General features: G+C 38.3%; 1 protein-coding gene across 6 annotated transcripts in view; it reads right to left on the reverse strand.

The window, feature by feature from the left end:
- Positions 1–19,678, reverse strand: part of LOC131677028 (Y+L amino acid transporter 2) — a 47,133-nt gene that overhangs the window by 9,420 nt on the left and 18,035 nt on the right. For 5 of the 6 annotated variants that reach the window (XM_058956535.1, XM_058956538.1, XM_058956537.1 and 2 more), the window contains exons 2-8: positions 15,012–15,330; positions 8,968–9,214; positions 7,780–7,905; positions 5,040–5,133; positions 4,709–4,923; positions 473–702; positions 158–410 (exon numbers count right to left, since the gene is read on the reverse strand). In XM_058956535.1, the coding sequence (XP_058812518.1) occupies positions 158–410; positions 473–702; positions 4,709–4,923; positions 5,040–5,133; positions 7,780–7,905; positions 8,968–9,214; positions 15,012–15,272 (1,426 nt within the window). In that variant the 5' untranslated portion in view covers positions 15,273–15,330. Of the gene's footprint in view, positions 1–157; positions 411–472; positions 703–4,708; positions 4,924–5,039; positions 5,134–7,779; positions 7,906–8,967; positions 9,215–15,011; positions 15,331–15,695; positions 15,886–19,678 lie in introns of those variants that run through there. The other variant, XM_058956536.1, reaches the window with a different exon arrangement.

Here is a 19,678-nt window from a genome sequence, read left to right on the forward strand (position 1 = left end):
TCATTTGTAAAAAAATAATAATAATTTCACTATTAAGCCATTTTTGCCTCCAATACAAGGTTAAATTAACTAAATGCTGTAACTGAAATGTTTTGAACTTTGTAAGAAAGCACGTGTGTGACATTGTTCAGCTTTTAGAAACGTTTTAGACACTCACCCATGGAATGGTGGAACCACTTAGGTTTAGATCGCCACGAGATGAATATGAAGTAGACGGGAATACTGGACAGAATCATCAGCGCTCCATAGCCGGTCTCCACCGGGCTGGCAATCATAGGAACGACTGTGACGAATACTGTTGCGATCAGGTAGAATATTGGGAACAGTAGATTCACCTTGATCGGACGGGCTAGATTAGGTTGTTTCCACCGGAGCCATGGTAAACAGAGGACGGCGACACCAATGCTCAACTGGAAAAGAAAAGAAAAACAATTAACACTTTGTCGGACGGATCTATAACAACAAGCCTTACCCAAGTCGCAAATCCTACGTAGTTGATAAGCGCGAAAATGTCCGACACAGTCAAATACATCATCGACAACAGTGCCATTATCAGCACGGCCGGAGTTGGTGTCAGCCGTTGGATTTGAATCATGGTCAGAATCTCGGGCATTTGTCCTTCGCAGGCGCCAGCATAGAACAGTCGCGATGACGTCAGCAGGATTCCATTAACGGCTCCGAAGGTCGACAGCGCCACGAAAACTGAGGAGGGGGAAAGAGGTGACGAATGAAAAAATATGTTTATGAATATAAGGGAACGGATTGCAAGTGGACACGAAAAAATGGGGATATGTGTTGTTTGATGTTTAACACCGAAAACACGCACAAGGTTTCCAAATCGATAGTAATGATTAATAACCGTATCGCATTCAGCTAATTTGAACAAATGATCGAACGAAATGGGAATCATCATGAGACGTCGCTAAAAGTACTGCATTCTGCAGAATTCGTTACCATTAGCTCCTTGTATAATAAACTTGCACTTCCCTGACATAAATTTACCCATTCACAAACAAGAATAAAATGTGTGTGGAGAGGCAGGCATAGCGCAGTTGGTAATTCGAATACCTTGTATGCAGCTAACCTAGGTTCGATTCCCAACCCTACACAGAGGGTTACAAATTTCCTAAGATTAGATCTACCCGAGAAAAGAAGCTAATGACCGTAAGATTAAAACCTTTTTAATCTAACTAAAAAATGTGTTTAAATTAAATTTTCGTATGAATTCAATTAATCCTGTTAAGATAGGTGTCTTCCGTTTCCACTATAGAAATAATAATGAAAAACTGTTGCTTTTCACTATAAATCAGATACTAGTATTTCAACTATTACGTATAGTCTTCTTCAGAGTTCAATATCAGTCAGAATTTAGTTAAATCGTGATTGTAAGGTGCATTCTAGAGTATATGTATTAAAAAAAAAACAAGCTTTAGAATTATTTCATCTTTTTGTTCCGAATTGCACATCATTTGATAAACAAATCCAACAATGGACATACGGTTTGTTTTCATAATATAATAGGAGTCATTTAAAGTGCAGCATGTGGAAGCGGTTGCCAAAATGTTAGTGTTGATATCATCATAAAGCGAGTGTTGCCGTTTTGGCTGATTTTCACTCTTCGTCTCTCTCCCTATTCTCTCTGGTCTTAAGAACTGAAGATATCCGATTGCAACATCCGATGCATATTGGAAAAAGAGCTCAATGTCAAGTCTTACAAGTTCCAAAATATCCGTTATCTCACACCGAAGCAGCAATAAGTTAGATCAGAAACCGGCACTAACCTATTACCAGAATAGATGAAGCGCCGGCTTGACGCTAAATTCCAAAACAGAAACGCTATTTATGTTTCCAATGAAACACAGCCATGACTTTATTAAGTTAGAATCAGTGCCCTTCACATACAAAAAGTTGTTTCACTCAAACTTTTCGATTTTGAGAGAAAGTTTGGTGGTTACCCAATTTTTCCTCCTTAGAGAGGAATATAGCTTAGAACAGACTTGAAAGGGCGAAAAAGAGACTCGTTTAGCCGGAAACGGTCAAATTCCGAACATCGTGTTTTCTGACGAAAGAAATTTTCGATAGGGTTTACTTGACCCACCATGAGAATTTGAATCATTGATTGGCCACTGGGAGGCAGCACCCGCCACAAAAAATTATTTAGGCCACTATAATCGCAGGTGGGCGCTCTTCAATCGTTTTCATCGAGCATGGCGTCAAAGAAAATACTACATATTATTGGGAAAGTGTTCCGCAGACTACTTTGAAACCATGGTCGTTACAACAAGACTCGACACCAACTTACAAAGTGCGAGAAAACCAAGAATGGCTGAAAACCAACGTTCTGAGCTTCATTTCCACCACACAGTGTCTCTTGTATTCATCAGACGTGAATCCAATGAATTATGCTCTCTGGGCCATTTTGGTGAGTAAGGCTCGAAGCGTCGAGACGCTGTAGAAAGCCATCAAAGGAAAGTGGGCCAAAATACCAGCAAGACACATTCGGGTCACTTGCGATTCTGGTTTGGCCGTCGCAAGGCCATAGTCAATGTAAAAGGTTTATGACCTTTCAAATTGGTTATACTTCAAGTACAGGACCATGTACAACTGAACAATAGCGTTTACCCTATACACAACCATAGCACAATAGATATTATGATTATTACTGATTCAGCATTGTTTGACGCAGAGCTCTGTCACTGCTTCTGATAATTAGCAGGTAATAGAAAAAATAATAAGCAGGTATAGTAGATACAGAACACTAGATTTGGATTATCGCTGGCATCAATGGTAGGAACATCATTGTTTTGATTCCGGGATATACCTGTCAAATAGGCCAAACCAAAAAAAGCAAAAAAATAATCCACTATCGTCGTTTCATAGCGACGAATCATTTTTGTTCCTTTTAGCCAGCAACACAATGGCCATTCTTGGCTGATGTATTTTCACTAATTAGAATGCACAAATTATCTAAACCTGTACTGAATTTTGATGAATTTTCATTTCCTTGTGCGGTATATACAAACTCTTTCATTTCATAACAATAACAGTCGAAAATTTACACCGAGAAAATTCGTTATATTGAATATATTGGTTTCATACATTTTTTTTTTTTTGCAATTTGTAGTAGAACATAAAAATTATCTGTCACGCATAGATACCACCATGTGAAAATTAATGAAATTATAATAGTATGCCACATAGAAATTTGTTTCATGGCAAATATCATCATTTTTCTGTTTGCCTATTGTTTATTCTGCTGTAAATTTTATGCATTGGACATTTTCGGTTTTGAATGCATAAAAATCACAGCAGAATAAACGAGACTCAAATGAAAAAGGTAAACTCTACATTTTACTAATTTGAAGTTCAGCTAAATAGTTTGTGGTTACAAGCAGGCCATATTTTTCTGCGTGTACTAAAAGTGCGGACCAAAAACTTTTACTAGAGAGACTCTCGATACCTTGACAGATATATACCGAAAGAAAAACAAACATGTTCCGAGACGAAAACAATGGGAACACCAGCGACAATCCTAATCTAGTGTTCTGTATCTACTGCAGGTATCGAAAAAATCGGTGCTTTTAATGTTAAGATACATAACCACTTAATTGTAAAAGTCGACTTTACCTTAAAATGTGCTGGGCAAGCAAAAGTATTGTTTTTGTAGTTTATCATAACATTACACATTACTCTAAATTATAAAAATAGTGTGCTGTTACGGTGAAAATTATAGTTATGTTACTGTACATTTCCATTCGAGAATATCTTACAAAATAATTTAGACTAGTGAATTATTTGATTGTTTAAGCATAAGTCTGGGTTCCAGAAAGCCCGCGAGCCAAACACCAAAAGTAAACCGAAACGGACAACTTCTCTAGGAAGTTGCTTGTAACCAGATAAAAATCTGTAATATTTTTTGAAAAAGTTTGGAATTTTTTGGATGGACTGAATTTTATTTTGGATGAGATTTATCTCGTCTTACTGAAAATTAGGTTATTACGCTGCCAATCTGATACTTTCAAATGTATAATTTTCAGCATATACCATATGGATTAACCCACCAGAGGCTTAAGTATAAGTCCCCGACACCCATTTCACATCTACCACGAAACTTGAAGGATACGATAGCGACATTTTCCGGTTCCACACCCACAAAGTTTCATTGAATAATGATAGGGTGCTCCCAATTCCATGGACGAATTGACGCGCACTGTCCTTACTAGTTTATTATCACTGCCTACCTTCCGATTTTTTGCGTGTACACCAAACACTATTGTCCAGCTTCTATTCTGGTGAAATTTAGTGCCACAATAGCCTCTAATGATAGATTATTATCATTATTATCGATTGCTGCTGCTTTGAATAACAGAGCTGATATTTTTTCGAGTTGTTGAAATGGTGCGTTGATACACTGCATTAGATCGTCAATATTTCAAACAATTTTATAATCAATACTGAATTCCAGTTCCCTCAGTTTTCTTTATGCACAATTTTAATTAAATGAGCTATTTATTCCACTGAAAACAAATTAATCTCAACTGCCATTGTTAGATATTATTATTATTAGATTATAGATTTATTTTCATTATTTCCTACGGGAATGCATTAAAAGACTAGCAAACTAAGTGACAAAAGAGCAATAATGAGTAATCGAATGATTAGATGGTATAAACAGGATGCAACAACTGTTACAAACTAGGAAACCTACCTGGAATAGTCCACGCGAAAACGCCAAAGACCCGATCGGCAAAGGTCACCGCTACAGCTTCCGAACCTAGCACTTCTTCCGGTGTCAACACGGAGTAAAAGGACACATTGGTGAGGACGTACACTACGGTGACCAGGGTGCACGAGATGGCAATGGCACGCGGCAAGTTCTTCACTGGATCCTTCAGCTCCTCTATGATGAAGTTCAAGTAATTCCTAGAATCGATGTGAGAGAAACCTGTTAGCAGGTTCAAATAAAAAACCAATAAAGCTAATTTACAAGCACTTTGAAGAAGAAAACAACGCATATATGCGCATATCACCCGACTTACCATCCGTTGTAGGCGAATAGTCCAGAATAGAAGGACAGGGCCAGTGAAGTGACCTCGGTTTTCGTGTTATCGAATGTGAAGTTTCCGGTGTTGCCTGCAATATTAGAACGGAGAAAATCAGGTCACTCTCTAGAGTTAGATTATGACAGGAATTATGTGATGTGGAATGCATCCGTGATAAGGCAATTCATACTTCAAACGGCAGAAGCTGATTCTTCACTAATTCAACTAAATTGATGGTGGGATGAGATTGGATTAAAAAAATTTAGCGATAACGGGATAAGTATGGTTTATAATAAGTTCAACAAGATCGCGTGTCTTCGTTTGGCAGAACTGTTGACACAATAAACGTTTTTGCATGCATTTTTCGTTTGTCATTGAAAAAACAATGGGTGGGAATTGCACTGGTTTTATACATTCGAGCAGATGTTCAATGCGACTTGTACAAGAAAGTTACGTACCAGTGCAATCTCCCGAAGCCTTTTTAAAAATCGATCATTGGGCAGGGGCAAGGTTCAAGATTTCAATGTAGGCACTAGAGATGGTCGGGTTTCAATTTTATCGAACCCAAACCAGACCTGTAGCTTGAAAATTGAATGAAAACAGTACCAAACGCATCCAGTTACTGGCGAGTGGAATTCGCATTTATCAGGATTCCAGATCATGCGACGGCCCCGCCCGGGGCGAAACTGATAGAAAGAGCTTGGTGTCTATAAGCTATAAGGGATCATCCATAAATGACGTAGCATTAAATGGGGGAGGGGGGAGTTTTGTATTTTGTGATGATGTGTGACGACAGGCGGGGGGGGGGGGGGGGGGGTAGGGGGTCATGTCATGCTACGAAGCTGTACTATTTAGGGGTTTGTGACGAAATGCAACGATGGGGGAGGGGTGTTAAAAATCACTCAAAAAATGCTACGTCATTTATGGATGCTCCCTAAGCACCACTGATTTGCTAGTGGCGCTAGTGCACCATCTCCATATAAGTACCATGAACAACAAAATGTAACAATTTCAAGTAAAAAAGGTGTTTTGTGACGTATGTTATGAAAGTCGTCAGTCATCTAATATATCATTGAAATTTATCTCGGTAGATATTGAATACTTTACGCTGACGTCACAAATGACCTGAGTGTTCATTTTTGACAGTTCGCTTGTACTGTTTACATGGACTTAGAAAAATTCTTTACGATTTTCTTCGAGCGAATCTAGTCGTCCACAAATTTTTCTAAGTCCATGTAAACAGTACAAGCGAACTGTCAAGAAAAGTGAGGTTAACTGTGCCAGTAAAGAACTAAAAAATTGATAAAATCTTGACGCAAGTGGCACAGATTCGTTTCGACAGAGATATTTTCGGTTTTAGATGGCTTTTTATAGAGGTATAAAAGAGCCCACTCACCATATCCAAGGAAAATTACCTAACTCGCAGAAGGTTTGAGAAGAGGGGGTCAACTCATAGTCCTGCTTCCCTTGTATGTGTGTATGTATGTATGTATGTGTGAAATATTGTCACCCAATTTTCTCAGAGTCTGCAGAGCCAATTTAAACAATGTTAATTTCAAATGAACGGCATACCCAAGTAACAATTGAAATTTTATAGCATGCTACAAGAGCAATCTAAGTTTTATGAGTGGTTATAAAACTACCATAAAACCTCAACTGCTACTAGGGTAATCCTCCCATAACCTGCGTTTGAATTTTTAAGTTATCGGACTTCCGATTCCGGAGTTATGGATTGGAAAGGGTGGTCCCACGGTAAATTCCTATATAAACTGGTATCATTACGATCATATTACAGTATCAAAAAGAACTGGAACTACTTCGCAGCAAAACGGAAGATTTTATCGCCTAATTCATCACGATTCGAAGATACGAAAGAATCGTGCTTGCAGATTGCATTATCAACAACTTTTCACAAATTTTACTATTAAAGAGATATGTAAATTTCTTGTCGTAAAAAGCGCAATATTCTATGCAAAAAAAAAAATTCGTGCAGGAGGGCACAATATCTAACTTAAAATTAATTTTTAGCGTATGACTTTTTGGATTTAGGATTGAGTGTCTAACTAGTGCCAGCTTTGGTGCTAGTTTAGATTTATCGTCTAACTAGCCCAAACACTGAGGATGAGGAGAATCCGAAACGCTAAGCACTCATTTTTTCACAATATTCTGTTTATTTGTAGGCAAAGACATAATCATTTCGAATGGCTGACCGTTTAAAAAATCCTTTTTAGCACATGAGTTACCAACTAGGCTCGGTCACCACATACAATGTATAGATTCCTTAGTTATGTTTAAGGAATTAATTATTTAACCACCAACATATCTAAACAGTCATGTAACATAGGTATGTGTGGTTCCAAAAAATGAAGAATGCCTGTTGTGTGAACAAGCAAACTTATTTACCTTGCCACGTACAACGCAATGGCTAAGCAGCAGACGTCTGGTAGCAAAACAAAATTTAACAAACTGGAAGCGCGGTAAATCAGCCGTCTACCCATAAATTATCTCGTTGTTTTTTTTAAACAAATCATTTGTGGGCACTATTCAAATTTGCATTGCTGTACAAGCGGAAAAAGTTGACACCTTGCAGTGACAGCTCTAGCATCTGATCAAAACTTGCTACTTATAATACGCACAAGTCTTCAAACAGATCGTCAATTACAATCTAAACGGTAACGGTTACCAGCCACTACGAATAGCGTCGAATTGCAATTTACCATTAGACGGCAGCACTTACCTTTGAAGAAATAGTACCCTCCGGTTCCAATGATAACGAAGAGGGCCAACAGTTTGGCAAAAGTGAAGATATCCTGGACGGCAGTTGCCCACTTCACATCCCAACAGTTGACGAACGTCAGGACCACTGCAATGAGAGGAAAATAATTGCGCATGAATTAATCTGAAAAGTTTCAGTTCCACGAAAAAAGCAGGATTACTGGTAGTAGGTACTTGGTCAAGTGTAAAAGTGTCGGTGGATTTGAATAACAGATTGAATGGTGTCTTTTAAATGAGCAGTTCGGCCTCTCCGTGGACAGAAATAATCAATATGGTAATGCATAAAATGGTTTCGTACGTCCGGATAAGGTTGGGGAATGCTTTTTAGTTACGGAGAGACTGAGAGCATTGATGGGCAGCAAAACAGTTTGCATTAAAATTTGCCCAGATGACTACGAACTTTCCAAGATCGTCATAAAAAATTCATCTGAACCGGTTGCACTCCAAAAAACCCTCTAAAACGGGTTTCTGAATTGATTCATTCGCTGATGAGATGTTGTCTAACAATCATTCCACATTCCGTTTAGTTCACTGGAAAGAATCAAAGTCCATGTTAGAGATAGCTTACACGAAAATTTCACCCATTGCAGGACGGTCTTCTACGCCTAATCGTTAAGAAAATAATGCGAAAATCGCTGCTATTTTCGTAATCCAACCGGATCACAGACACGGATGGGATGAGATTCGAGCGGGGCAAGACAACGACGATAAATGTTATCGCATGTTTATTTATTTTTTTGTCGCTAGGCTTGTTATTTCCATCGCTACTGACTGGTAGGTAGGTAGTAACTAACTGGTGCATGTACACACTGGCTGACCGGAGGAGACAAATTGATAACTGCTGGCCGGTGAGAGACGTCACTTTATACGAATATACATTGTAGTGTCACGCACCGGGTTTAACTTATATAGCATTGAAAGCTAGGACACAGAAGCTCTCGGTGGAAGCATGGAAGAAATGGTTGTTTGATTATATGTGATTAAGCGCTGCAACGGGCATAGAACGCCAACGCAGAGCATTTCTTGTGTTGAAGATTAATGCAACTGCAACGATACAGCTCGTGGGAGTGGCAATTATACCATTTTTTGTTGACCTAGATCAATTATTGGAAACTACAAATAGTACTGTATGAGAAGGAGTTATACTTACAAATGCAGCAAACCGCTAGTAATCGTGCAGCATCCTCGGGCGGTTGGCAATCCGGGAAGAACGGTTTCAGCACGTACACACTGAATGTCAGCGCGACAATGGCCTGCGAGCAGGGGCGGACGATCATACATTCGATCCACAAACGAATGAACGCCAGAAAGGGTCCAAAGGTTTCCATGATGTACGCGTAGTCGGCACCGGATTTCTTGATCATCGTGCCCAGCTCGGCGTAGCAGTACGCACCAACCTGTGACGAAGGTGGAAAGTTGCGCATTTTAGTTTTGTTTGTCAGACAGACATCGGAAATGCAATTTGTAGAAATAAATTTAATTTGAGTAATAAACGAATGTTCGAAGAATATTTATATTATATTTCATTTTCATTTTCATTTTGCAGCGTTTAGGGGAGGGCAATGAGAGCGCAAGTCAGTCCAAGACCGATGATAGGAGGGGTAGTAGCTGAATGGTCCATACAGACTCGATTTCGTAACCGTGCGGCCATTTGCATATTCGCGTGTGTTCATCGCGCGGATTGTGAACACGATACTTATTTTTCAGTACTCGGGTAAAATTCTAGATGAGAGTGAGTTCCACCATATCACTAGAGTTCACGGTCATGTCGCTATGGAACGTGTTGTCTAGTGGATTCCAGCGTTATTTTCGATTGGTTCTAGGACCGAGAGTACAGATTTCAGGACGTGACCGATAGATGATTGCGTGAACACGGGCATTTGTAGATAGGACCAAGTTTGAAAATTTCTAAATGATAGATATCGCCGGGTTGTTATCATGTTTGGGAGATCGCGATCGTAGGTATGCGTGGATGATCGCGGAGGGCTGCCAAAATCATCTAGTATATGTCATCTTCGGGAATCTTGGAAATTGACTAATGAACTTTAAAAGAGCCCCAAACCAGACGTCTGCATGATATCTCGGTATGTCCCGCGTACAAACTACGCGGGGATAAACTGAAACGTTCCCTTGCGGGACGTTCCAAGCATTATTTCGTAGAAATGCTAAAGAAAGCTGCGCCACCATCCGCAACAAACATCTATGTTCATTTGCCTCCTTACGAGGGCGATGCTGATGACTCACAAGAAGGAATATCTACTAAGGTGTTTAGAAGTTATAGAAAGAGAAGGAATATTTCCTCTCCTAAACATCCTTGTAAAGGCCAGAAAGGGACCGTTGACGGGGCTCCGAAAGTGACATCTCTTGGAAGTGCTGCAACCAAACCAAAGCAAGTAGCTCCTGGTCTCGGAGAATTAAGCTCAGAGAAGGAGCTCCCAGCACTTCCCGGAACATCAAAAATTTGGTTTCAGTCGAAAGCGATCGCAGCACTGGAATTATCAAACTATTAGAAGTCTTATGTTAGCTTTTCTTCCTACAGTAAGAACATTTCGGAATTGACTGCTAAATGTACCCTGCTTTCAGCGATTGTATCCTTCGATGGCTAACTCATCGAACGAGGTCACGGATTTGATCACTGTTCTGCAGTGGAATCATCCCGAAAATCGATTTCTTCAAAATTTTAATAAATAATTTGAGTTGCGATGCATTTGCATCATGTGAAACTTGGTGACTTCCAATATAGATCTCAACCTTCACGAGTGTAATATTATTCGCCTGGATCGAGACACACCCTGTGGAGAAATGCTTTTGGGGATCAAAAAGTGCTATTTCTTCTACAGCATTAACCTTCCGGCAGTTGCGCTAGTGCACTGAGTGCACGCGAAATCGTCTGAGGGCACCCTCGGGTGCTCGTTCGGTGAACCATTTGTGCGACTTCCGGAGGGTTAACGTTCCCTCGATAATAGCAATTGAAGTTGTCGCTTGTTAAGTTGTAACCAAAGGCAAAACCTTTGCATAGCTATATATATATATATATATATATATATATATATATATATATATATATATATATATATATATATATATATATATATATATATATATATATATATATATATATATATATATATATATATATATATATATATATATATATATATATATATATATATATATATATATATATATATATATATATATATATATATATATATATATATATATATATATATATATATATATATATATATATATATATATATATATATATATATATATATATATATATATATATATATATATATATATATATATATATATATATATATATATATATATATATATATATATATATATATATATATATATATATATATATATATATAGGGTGTTTGGTTCATGGTTAAGAATCTCTCGGGGGGTGATAGACTGCCATATTTGGTGAAAAAAATTGTTCATCACATACCATCAAATCTCAACCGTTACAGAGTTATTGACCTTTTTGTGTAAAAAACGTATTTGTCTTAAAATACCTCTAACTTTAAAAGTATACTTTGTATTTTAAATATTTTAGTTCCATTCGAAAGGTTAGAAAATTTCGCATTGAGTGATGCCCTCACATGTTTCAGCTAATGAGTTTAAGTAGCCTTTACAAAGTAATTTATTGAAAATTAAACAATTTTAAATGATTTTTCGTTCATTTCTTGAAAATCCTAACAGTTAACCTCATCATTTTAATAATTCAGATTGTTAGTCTTGATGAGCTGCTTAATTCGTTCTTTGACATGATACACTTATCTTTTCTTATTTTCATGATTTTGGGTTATTCAACTTGGATATTTTTATCTCATGTTCACTAGTACCAGCTCTAATTGAAAAATTATGGCACTTATTGTACTTTTTTTCCTTTTATTCGAAAGCCAGGAAAATTTTACAGTGAAAAATGTATTAATACCTTTCAGTTAAGTTAATTTAGTATTCTTTTAAAAGTAAATTAGTTTAAAGTTAGTGCTATTATTAGCATGTTCGTTAATTTTCTTAAAATAGTAAATAATAAACATCACCATTATTATCATGGAAATAATGCATCTCAGCAAGTTCTACAGTTCTTTCTTTGACTCCATTCAATTATCTCTTTTGGTTTCGACGCAAAATCGTTTTTATCACATCGTTTCATATGCAAAAATATCGATTTCGAACCCACTACATTTGTGGCGTGCTCTTGCTGCGTTAACTATTAAATAGCAGCAAAATGAAAAGAGATATAGACAAAATGTCAAATAAAAAGTTATAGAGAACATTAAGGGGCATCAAATGAACAATAGTAACGATAAATTTTGTTGATAAATAATTAGAATAATTAAAAAACTCTCCAAAAAACACAAATTTTGAGTTATTTCTTTAGTAAAAAATAATTTAGTACACTTAACTAAAAGATATTTGTACATACACTGATAGGACATTTTCTCAGCTTTCCAATGAAATCTTGTAAATAACGATATAAAGCATATTTTTTAGATTAGAGTCTTTTAAGCACTTGCAAGTCGGTTACAGGAAAAGTATAGTAATGAAATTACAAAGAAATGAGAAGAGATAGAAATATGACGTCCAAGAACAAATTATGAATCGTCCTAAAACCCAACTTTTGGATAATGGATATTGCTATAATCATACTTCATTATTTCGAGAAAATTAGCAAAAACCTCCTCAAAAACACTAACTTTTAACTACTTTACAGCTAAAAGGTAATTAGAACTAATTACTTAAAAGATATGAGAACACTATTCAATAGGAAATTTTCTCACCTTTCAAATTGAACTGAAATATTTAAAATACAAAGTATACTTTTAAAGTTAGAGGTATTTTAAGACAAATAAGTTTTTTACACAAAAAGTTCAATAACTCTGTAATGGTTGAGATTTGATGGTATGTGTAGAACAATTTTTTTCTCCAAATATAGCAGTCTATCACCCCCCGAGAGATTCTTAACCATGAACCAAACACCCTGTATATATATATATATATATATATATATATATATATATATATATATATATATATATATATATATATATATATATATATATATATATATATATATATATATATATTCCCCCCACCACAGCGGTTGAGCACGGACGGCTATAAGACATCATGGACTCCCTACATGCACCGCAACTAGCTTTAGGAAACTTTAACTCTCACGGTACAGCATTGGGTTGCCTCAATGATGATAACAAGTCTTCCTTAATTCACGATCTTTGCGACAACTTATCTGCCGATCACAGTCTCAATCAACAACGGCTCAATTCCAATCAATCAATATTTCGTATGATCACTGCTATGCTGCTACGATATCCGATATCCATGGTGGGACAAAGAGTGCTCAGACGTGTACGTGGAGAAGGTCGTTGCGTATAAGACCGTCCTGAACGGGGTTACCCGCTAGCCATCGACAATATGTTATGTTAGATACGCGAATGAAGAGTTTGATGGAAGCCAAGAAACGTAGTTACTGGCGCCGGTTCGTTGAGGGACTAACGAGAGAAATATCTACAAATCTTTCCAGATTACCTTGGTGTGGGTCCGTTCTCATTGCTCCATTCCAGGCGATGAGAAGGCGGACTTAGATAAGGTGCCCTAGAAGGTGACGTTTATAAAAGACCAATTTGCTTCAACGAATTTCTCAGTATTACCCATCAAAGAACCCTCGAAAGTTGGCAAACTTCGTGGAGCAATGGTGAACTAGGAAGGTGTCTACATTCGATGGTTCCTAAGGTATCGACGAATCCTTGCTTCAAGAGGATGGATGTGGGTCGTGACTTCATTCGTGTGATGGCCGTTTCATGGCAAACCATTACACGCTGGATGCACATCTCCGACGTATTAGGCTCATGGATAGTGGTTTCTGCGCTTGTGGCGACGGCTATCACGACATCGAGCACATTGTCTGGGTGTGCACCGAGTACAGTTCCGACGGGGCTCGGCTAATGGACACCCCCCCCCCCGGGCCCGAGAAAGACCACCCAACGTCCCGGTTCGAGATGTACTGGCAAGCCGCGATCTCCTCTGTATGTCCCTAGTGCTCTCTTCCGCCTGTACCATACACCCACGATGGTTTGATGCGACTCCAAGGCGACACAAAACATCTCCGTCGAATGAGCCAACAAACACGGGACCGGCTGCACGAACATCACACGCGCAACTCGAAGTGTTGCCGATGCGCTTTATAGCCGTACTACGAAATCGTTTAGGAGAAACCTATTGAGGAGGACCACCCGGCGTGCCAGTCCATGATTCTCCCTGATGAAGGCCACCCAAGTCTGCAATCTATGCCGTAGATCTCCCGTTGTCTCAAACTGAAAGTTAATAATTTTCTCCTCCTGCCTTCTTTGTCCACCCTCATTCCCCTGATTCTTATACCCAGAAATATCACACCTAACCCCCGCACAATATCTTTCCGAAGCATTTAGCTCTTTCTGTCTCTTCTAGTTTTAACTATTATATTACATAATCTTGTTGAAAATGCCCAACTCTACTACCACATAAAAATAATTCTAATTAACATCCCCGAATCATTACAAAATTTCACCACGCCCTCTAGTTATTCCTAGTTTTAAGATAGATGTAAATATTGTCCCCCTTACTGTATAATTATTTGCTCCAATAATCTCCCTGCTAAAAATGTCAAGCAATATTGCCATAAAAACTAAATGACCCGCCTAATCTTACGAAATGTATATTACCCCCTTGAACATATGTATAAAATTGGCACCTTTAAGTTAACGCAAACATGCCTTATCAAATAAACGAATTGAATTAAAAAAATAGTGTTACATCCTGACTAATGAGATGAATAAGGGCTCGTCTACCCTAAAATCATTAAAATTCTTGTTAATAAATCAGAAGCAGCCGAACAAGTTCATATGGACCTTATCACCATTCGATTGAACAGTGTTTCAAAAAAAATATTTTTTGAGCCAGTCTACTACATATTCACTACAGCAGCGGTTCTCAACCTTTTTCGTACCACGGACCCTTAGAATACACTCTGGGCTCATGCGGCCCCTTAGGGGTCCGCGGACCACAGGTTGAGAATCACTGCACCACAGTAAAACTTACAAAAATAATCAGCAATAAATAAAAGAAGCTCATTACTAGTAATTTTTTATAAATAAAACAAAAATCACTCACCATCGAGAACAGCCCGGATAGAACCCAGACGATCAGCGACATGTTGACACTGCCGGTGTTGATGAGCACCCCGGTAGGCGACACGAAAATACCGGATCCGATGATCGAGCCAACGATCACCGTAACCCCGTTGACGAGGGTCATCTTAGGTTTGAGTGTGATTTCCCCATCGCCTCCATCGCCCTTGGTGCCGTCACCGTTCAGCTCTTCCCCCCGAAAGGAATCCTTCCGGACGTCTTTTTTCAGCGAATCGTCCTCCATGCTCGATTCGGTTGAGAGCAAAGTGTGAAGCTAGTATTTGCCTACGATAGGGCAATGCCTGAAAACGAAACAAACACAATTATTAGTAGGTAGAAGAAAATTCAGCTTCGCAGTAAACACTATCACAGCCTCTTTTGCATTATATTCCCGTTTCTTGTTTGTTCACGTTGCAAACGGTGCAGTCCAGTACTAGGAATATTGTAAGACCGATTTTTCTTTCTTTGCTGTCGTTCGCAGTAAGCCTATTATCATTGTAATCAATCAGAGATGCTAACGAACGGGATTGCCTTGCGCTGAATTCTAATCATAGCTTTCACTGATAAACCACAGACAAACAACATAAAGGAGGGACAAATTGCATATTTTTCTGTGCCCTTGTGTGGTTATTCAGCGCGGGAAACCTTGATGGCCTCGGATACTTACTTATTTCAAATTTTTTTGCCACTGTGTGTAACGTTGAGTTCATATTACTTTCAATTTCTAGTAGAACCAAAAAATATATATCGATGGATTTCAAATTAGTAAGAAAGTAACGAAAACCAAAACATATTCAAATGATCCAAGCCCAATCGAATGTCCGTAATGCAAATGAGTCTTTAGATGACTGAAGGGTAAGTACAGGAATTTTGTGTGCGCCAGTAGTTGTAAGATTAGGACAGTTTGAAAAGTATCACAGTTAAATACCAATTACTAATCAAAGGGAGAAATGAACTGTGAATTTGATGTTCATCGAAGCAGTGAATGTTCGAACGGTTACACGGAAAGAATGATGGATTCTATTTGAACAGGTTGGAACAAAACATTATTTCGTTAGTTCCTAAAAAATCTGACGTCATTCGCTGTTTGGTGGAATGGATACTTTCACAAGTGCATGTTAAGTAAAATATTTTGACTGGACTGGTGTTCTCTAGACGAGTTCGTTTGCTAATTACATATCAAACAAGTATGCATTATACTTTCAAAATTTTGTCTACTCATTAGAAACCTCAAATAACATCAAACAAATTTTTGTATTGTCACTCTCTTGGGTTCTAGACGGCCATTCCAGTTATGCAAATCTAACAGAAACGCCGAAGCCTGAAGCAATCGAACGGAAGTGTGAAGATATTGCTAGCCAAGATATGATGGACCTTCGTCAGATGGAGGCGTGTCACAGTTGTTTTGCAGCTGCGGGACGTCATTTTAGGTGTATGCACAAACAATGTTTATGACAGTTAAAACTCTATGTACATTTTTTAGTTGATATGAAAGTCAACAGACGAGTCGCGTTTCGTTTCGTGACGCAGTAATTCGAGCGTGAGCTTAACTAATCCTGCTTAGGAGCCACTGTAATTCCAGGAAACATCGAACGCTTCCAAAAGCAAAAGTTTCTCTGATTCATAGAAATATTTTGATTAGTCTAGGTTCGGTTGTATCGAAATATAATCTAATGTCGAAGAACATCCGCATGTGATACAAAGATATCGTCTTATCAGTAAGATCGATCAACAGACCCCTGGTCTAACTGACGTGAAGCAACAAAAATGATAAACCGCATTAGAACTGGATTATCGGTGACATTGCCATAGGCCGATTTAATTTAAAGTTTGACAATAGGGATTATCCATAAATGACGTAGCATTTTTTGAGTGTTTTTTAACACACCCTCCCCCATCGTAGCATTTCGTCACAAACCTCTAAATATCTCCCCCTGGTAATTACGTAGCTTGACGGTAACCCTCCCCCTCCTTGTCGACGTAAAAATTTCAAGAAATAAAAAACGATGTTAGTTACATGAAACGGGTAAGATTGTCGTGACATCAGGTTAACCTCTGTTCCCCTTTAAAAAAAACCTACGTAGCATTACATGACCCCCTACCCCCTGTTGTCACACGCATCACAAAATACAAAACTCCCCCTCCCCCATATAATGCTACGTCATTTATGGATGGTCCCTTTCTGAAAGCCACGAAGGAGTCCGTCTTGGCCAGGAAATATTTCTTTTCGATTTTCTCGGTAAGAATAATTTGATTCATATAACACACGCATTTTCAAGCACTCAATATAGGGTATATAGCCTATCTTGATACTATTATGGATGGGATTGCCCTGCCATTTGAGTTTATGCGTTGAACAAAGATGGCGGACGCAGTTGGGTGTAGTGATAATAGAAACAGTGCGAAAATAGATTCATTACCCTATGCAGAATGTTTTGATCCTGATAGGAAGCAACAATAATTTTTAAAGGATAACAAAATCACATAAGATTTAAGAAATAAAAAAAAAGTGCACTTCGACATTCGATTTGTAACTGATTTCGCATTATTATTTTTCAAATCGAAACAACTGATCCGTTCTAGACCAATTACAGTGGCTTTAATTTTCGAAGTTATGCTAACAACAAACGTCGTCTCAACAACGATTAGTAATCCATTAGTAGGTATCAGAAAATTTCAGTGGAAACTTTTTTCTTCTGATTAGGATCAATTAACAAGATCAAGGTGATAACGTTCCGAATGTGCAAATCAATCAAAATCAAAAGATGCAACAATCGAGGAACGTGTTGATTGTTTTCGAAAAAGAATGCTAAATGCGACAGATTTTGATGTCCATCAAAAGAGTTGCCAGGGAAAATGTCGAACAGTTGCCAATGCTTTTAGCGCCATTATGAACAATCCGTCATGCGAATCCGATATTTAGATTCAAGACCAGAGCTTAATTCAATCAACGGGATCCAGCTGCCAGCTACGCAGATATCACTGCACACCCAAATCCATTCGGGGCCCGCTAATCACACGGGATCGACGCAAATACTGGTGTCCGTCTGTTCCTCCTCCTCCGCATCCTTCGTAAGTCTTTGTGTTTTTGGCACATTTGCGCGTGATATCGGACCCAACACTGAAGCTCGGGTGCGAAAATCTTTGCGTAGGTCGCGATAACGTGTTCACAGGGGCTCACCGTCACGGTAGTTATGGTAGGATTGCTTTTATCAAAGCTATACGATCGTGACTGGATAGCATTGTTTGGCTTTGCCCTCTGCTGAAAGTCGTACCAGTTGAAGTCTCTTGCTCCCCCGCTGTCGTCGGAAAGATCTTAAGATTATTGTATCGTCGTTGATGTTTCCGTCGGCCGTCTGAGTCTGGGGGAAGATTTTTGGCAATGAAGGTAAATTGCGCCGGTCATTTTTATGAGTCTATTGTCGTAAATGGGATAAACGGTATATTAAAATTGCACTGTTTGGGAGCTATTAGGGGTAATCCAAGAAGATATAAAAAATAGTATCCCGTTTGTATGTGCTATATATGTTTTGTTACTGTGGGGACTTCTGCTGCACATTTTGGAAGTATATTTTCCTATAAAGTAAATATTATAATTCTACGAAAAGTTATGATTACTAGACACCAAACTCGGGCGCTACGCTACACGATTATTATACCCTGTCAAAAAAAATGCGGACGAACATGGTCAGGCGATTTAAAAGGTTTGACGTTTGACTCAACTCGCCTGTGCTAATTGCCCCTAGGAACAAATGCAATTTGCGAATGCGATTTAAAGGCAATTTCAATACTTAGACAAATTTTCTGGCGGCTGAAATGGACTTGGTTGTTTTTCGCATTTTTCAAACATGGCGGTTCATGTTTGGCTTAAGCTTAAAATTGTTTTTTATACAATTGGTGTGTTCTCACCTGTACTTTGTTTGTCTAGTGCACTTCATTTAGCCAACGAATGTGGGAAATTGTGGAATCGTGTGTAAGTATAGTAGAACAAGATCTCTGACCTAAAGTTTTAATGAACGTCAGATTGTGATAAGTTTTGGTGTGCAATACCACTTTCACCATTGATTTTTCCTATAATTTGGTGGTGATTACCTAGTATACTGGTAAGTATATGTGAGTAGATAATGAATCCGAAAATAAGCATTATTTGTAGTTTTCATGTTAGGCAATTAAGGGCGATTAAATGGCGCGTTCCGTGGGCGATTTGGGGGCGATTTAAGGGCGGGTTGGGTGGCAAAAATAAATGATGGTGGCAAATCGCCCAAATGTTGCATTTAAAATAGCCCCCTAATTGCCAGCAATTTGCTGGCAAATTGAGGGGCAATTAGCGCATCCGAGTTGGCAAATAGCCCCCCGTTAGCCAGCAAATTGCCCTTTTTGACTGGGTATAAACATACAATACAATCGAATCATTTCCCCGGGATAATCGAATCCCCGGATAGTCGATTCTGCCCTGTATGATACTGAAGAACGAATTCTGGATCATCTTGAAGCTCTTCTTTTGGATTACAGGAATTGTTTTGTTCGTACAGGTTTTCTCAATAGTACCCTAGTAACAATTTGCATTTTATTACACTCTTGAAGCCCTTCTTAAAACTTAGAATACACTTGTATTGTGCTATAAAACTAGAAATGCTTCTTGGGTACGTA

Source organism: Topomyia yanbarensis, chromosome 1 (assembly GCF_030247195.1).
Source record: "Topomyia yanbarensis strain Yona2022 chromosome 1, ASM3024719v1, whole genome shotgun sequence".
Classification (NCBI taxonomy): domain Eukaryota; kingdom Metazoa; phylum Arthropoda; class Insecta; order Diptera; family Culicidae; genus Topomyia; species Topomyia yanbarensis.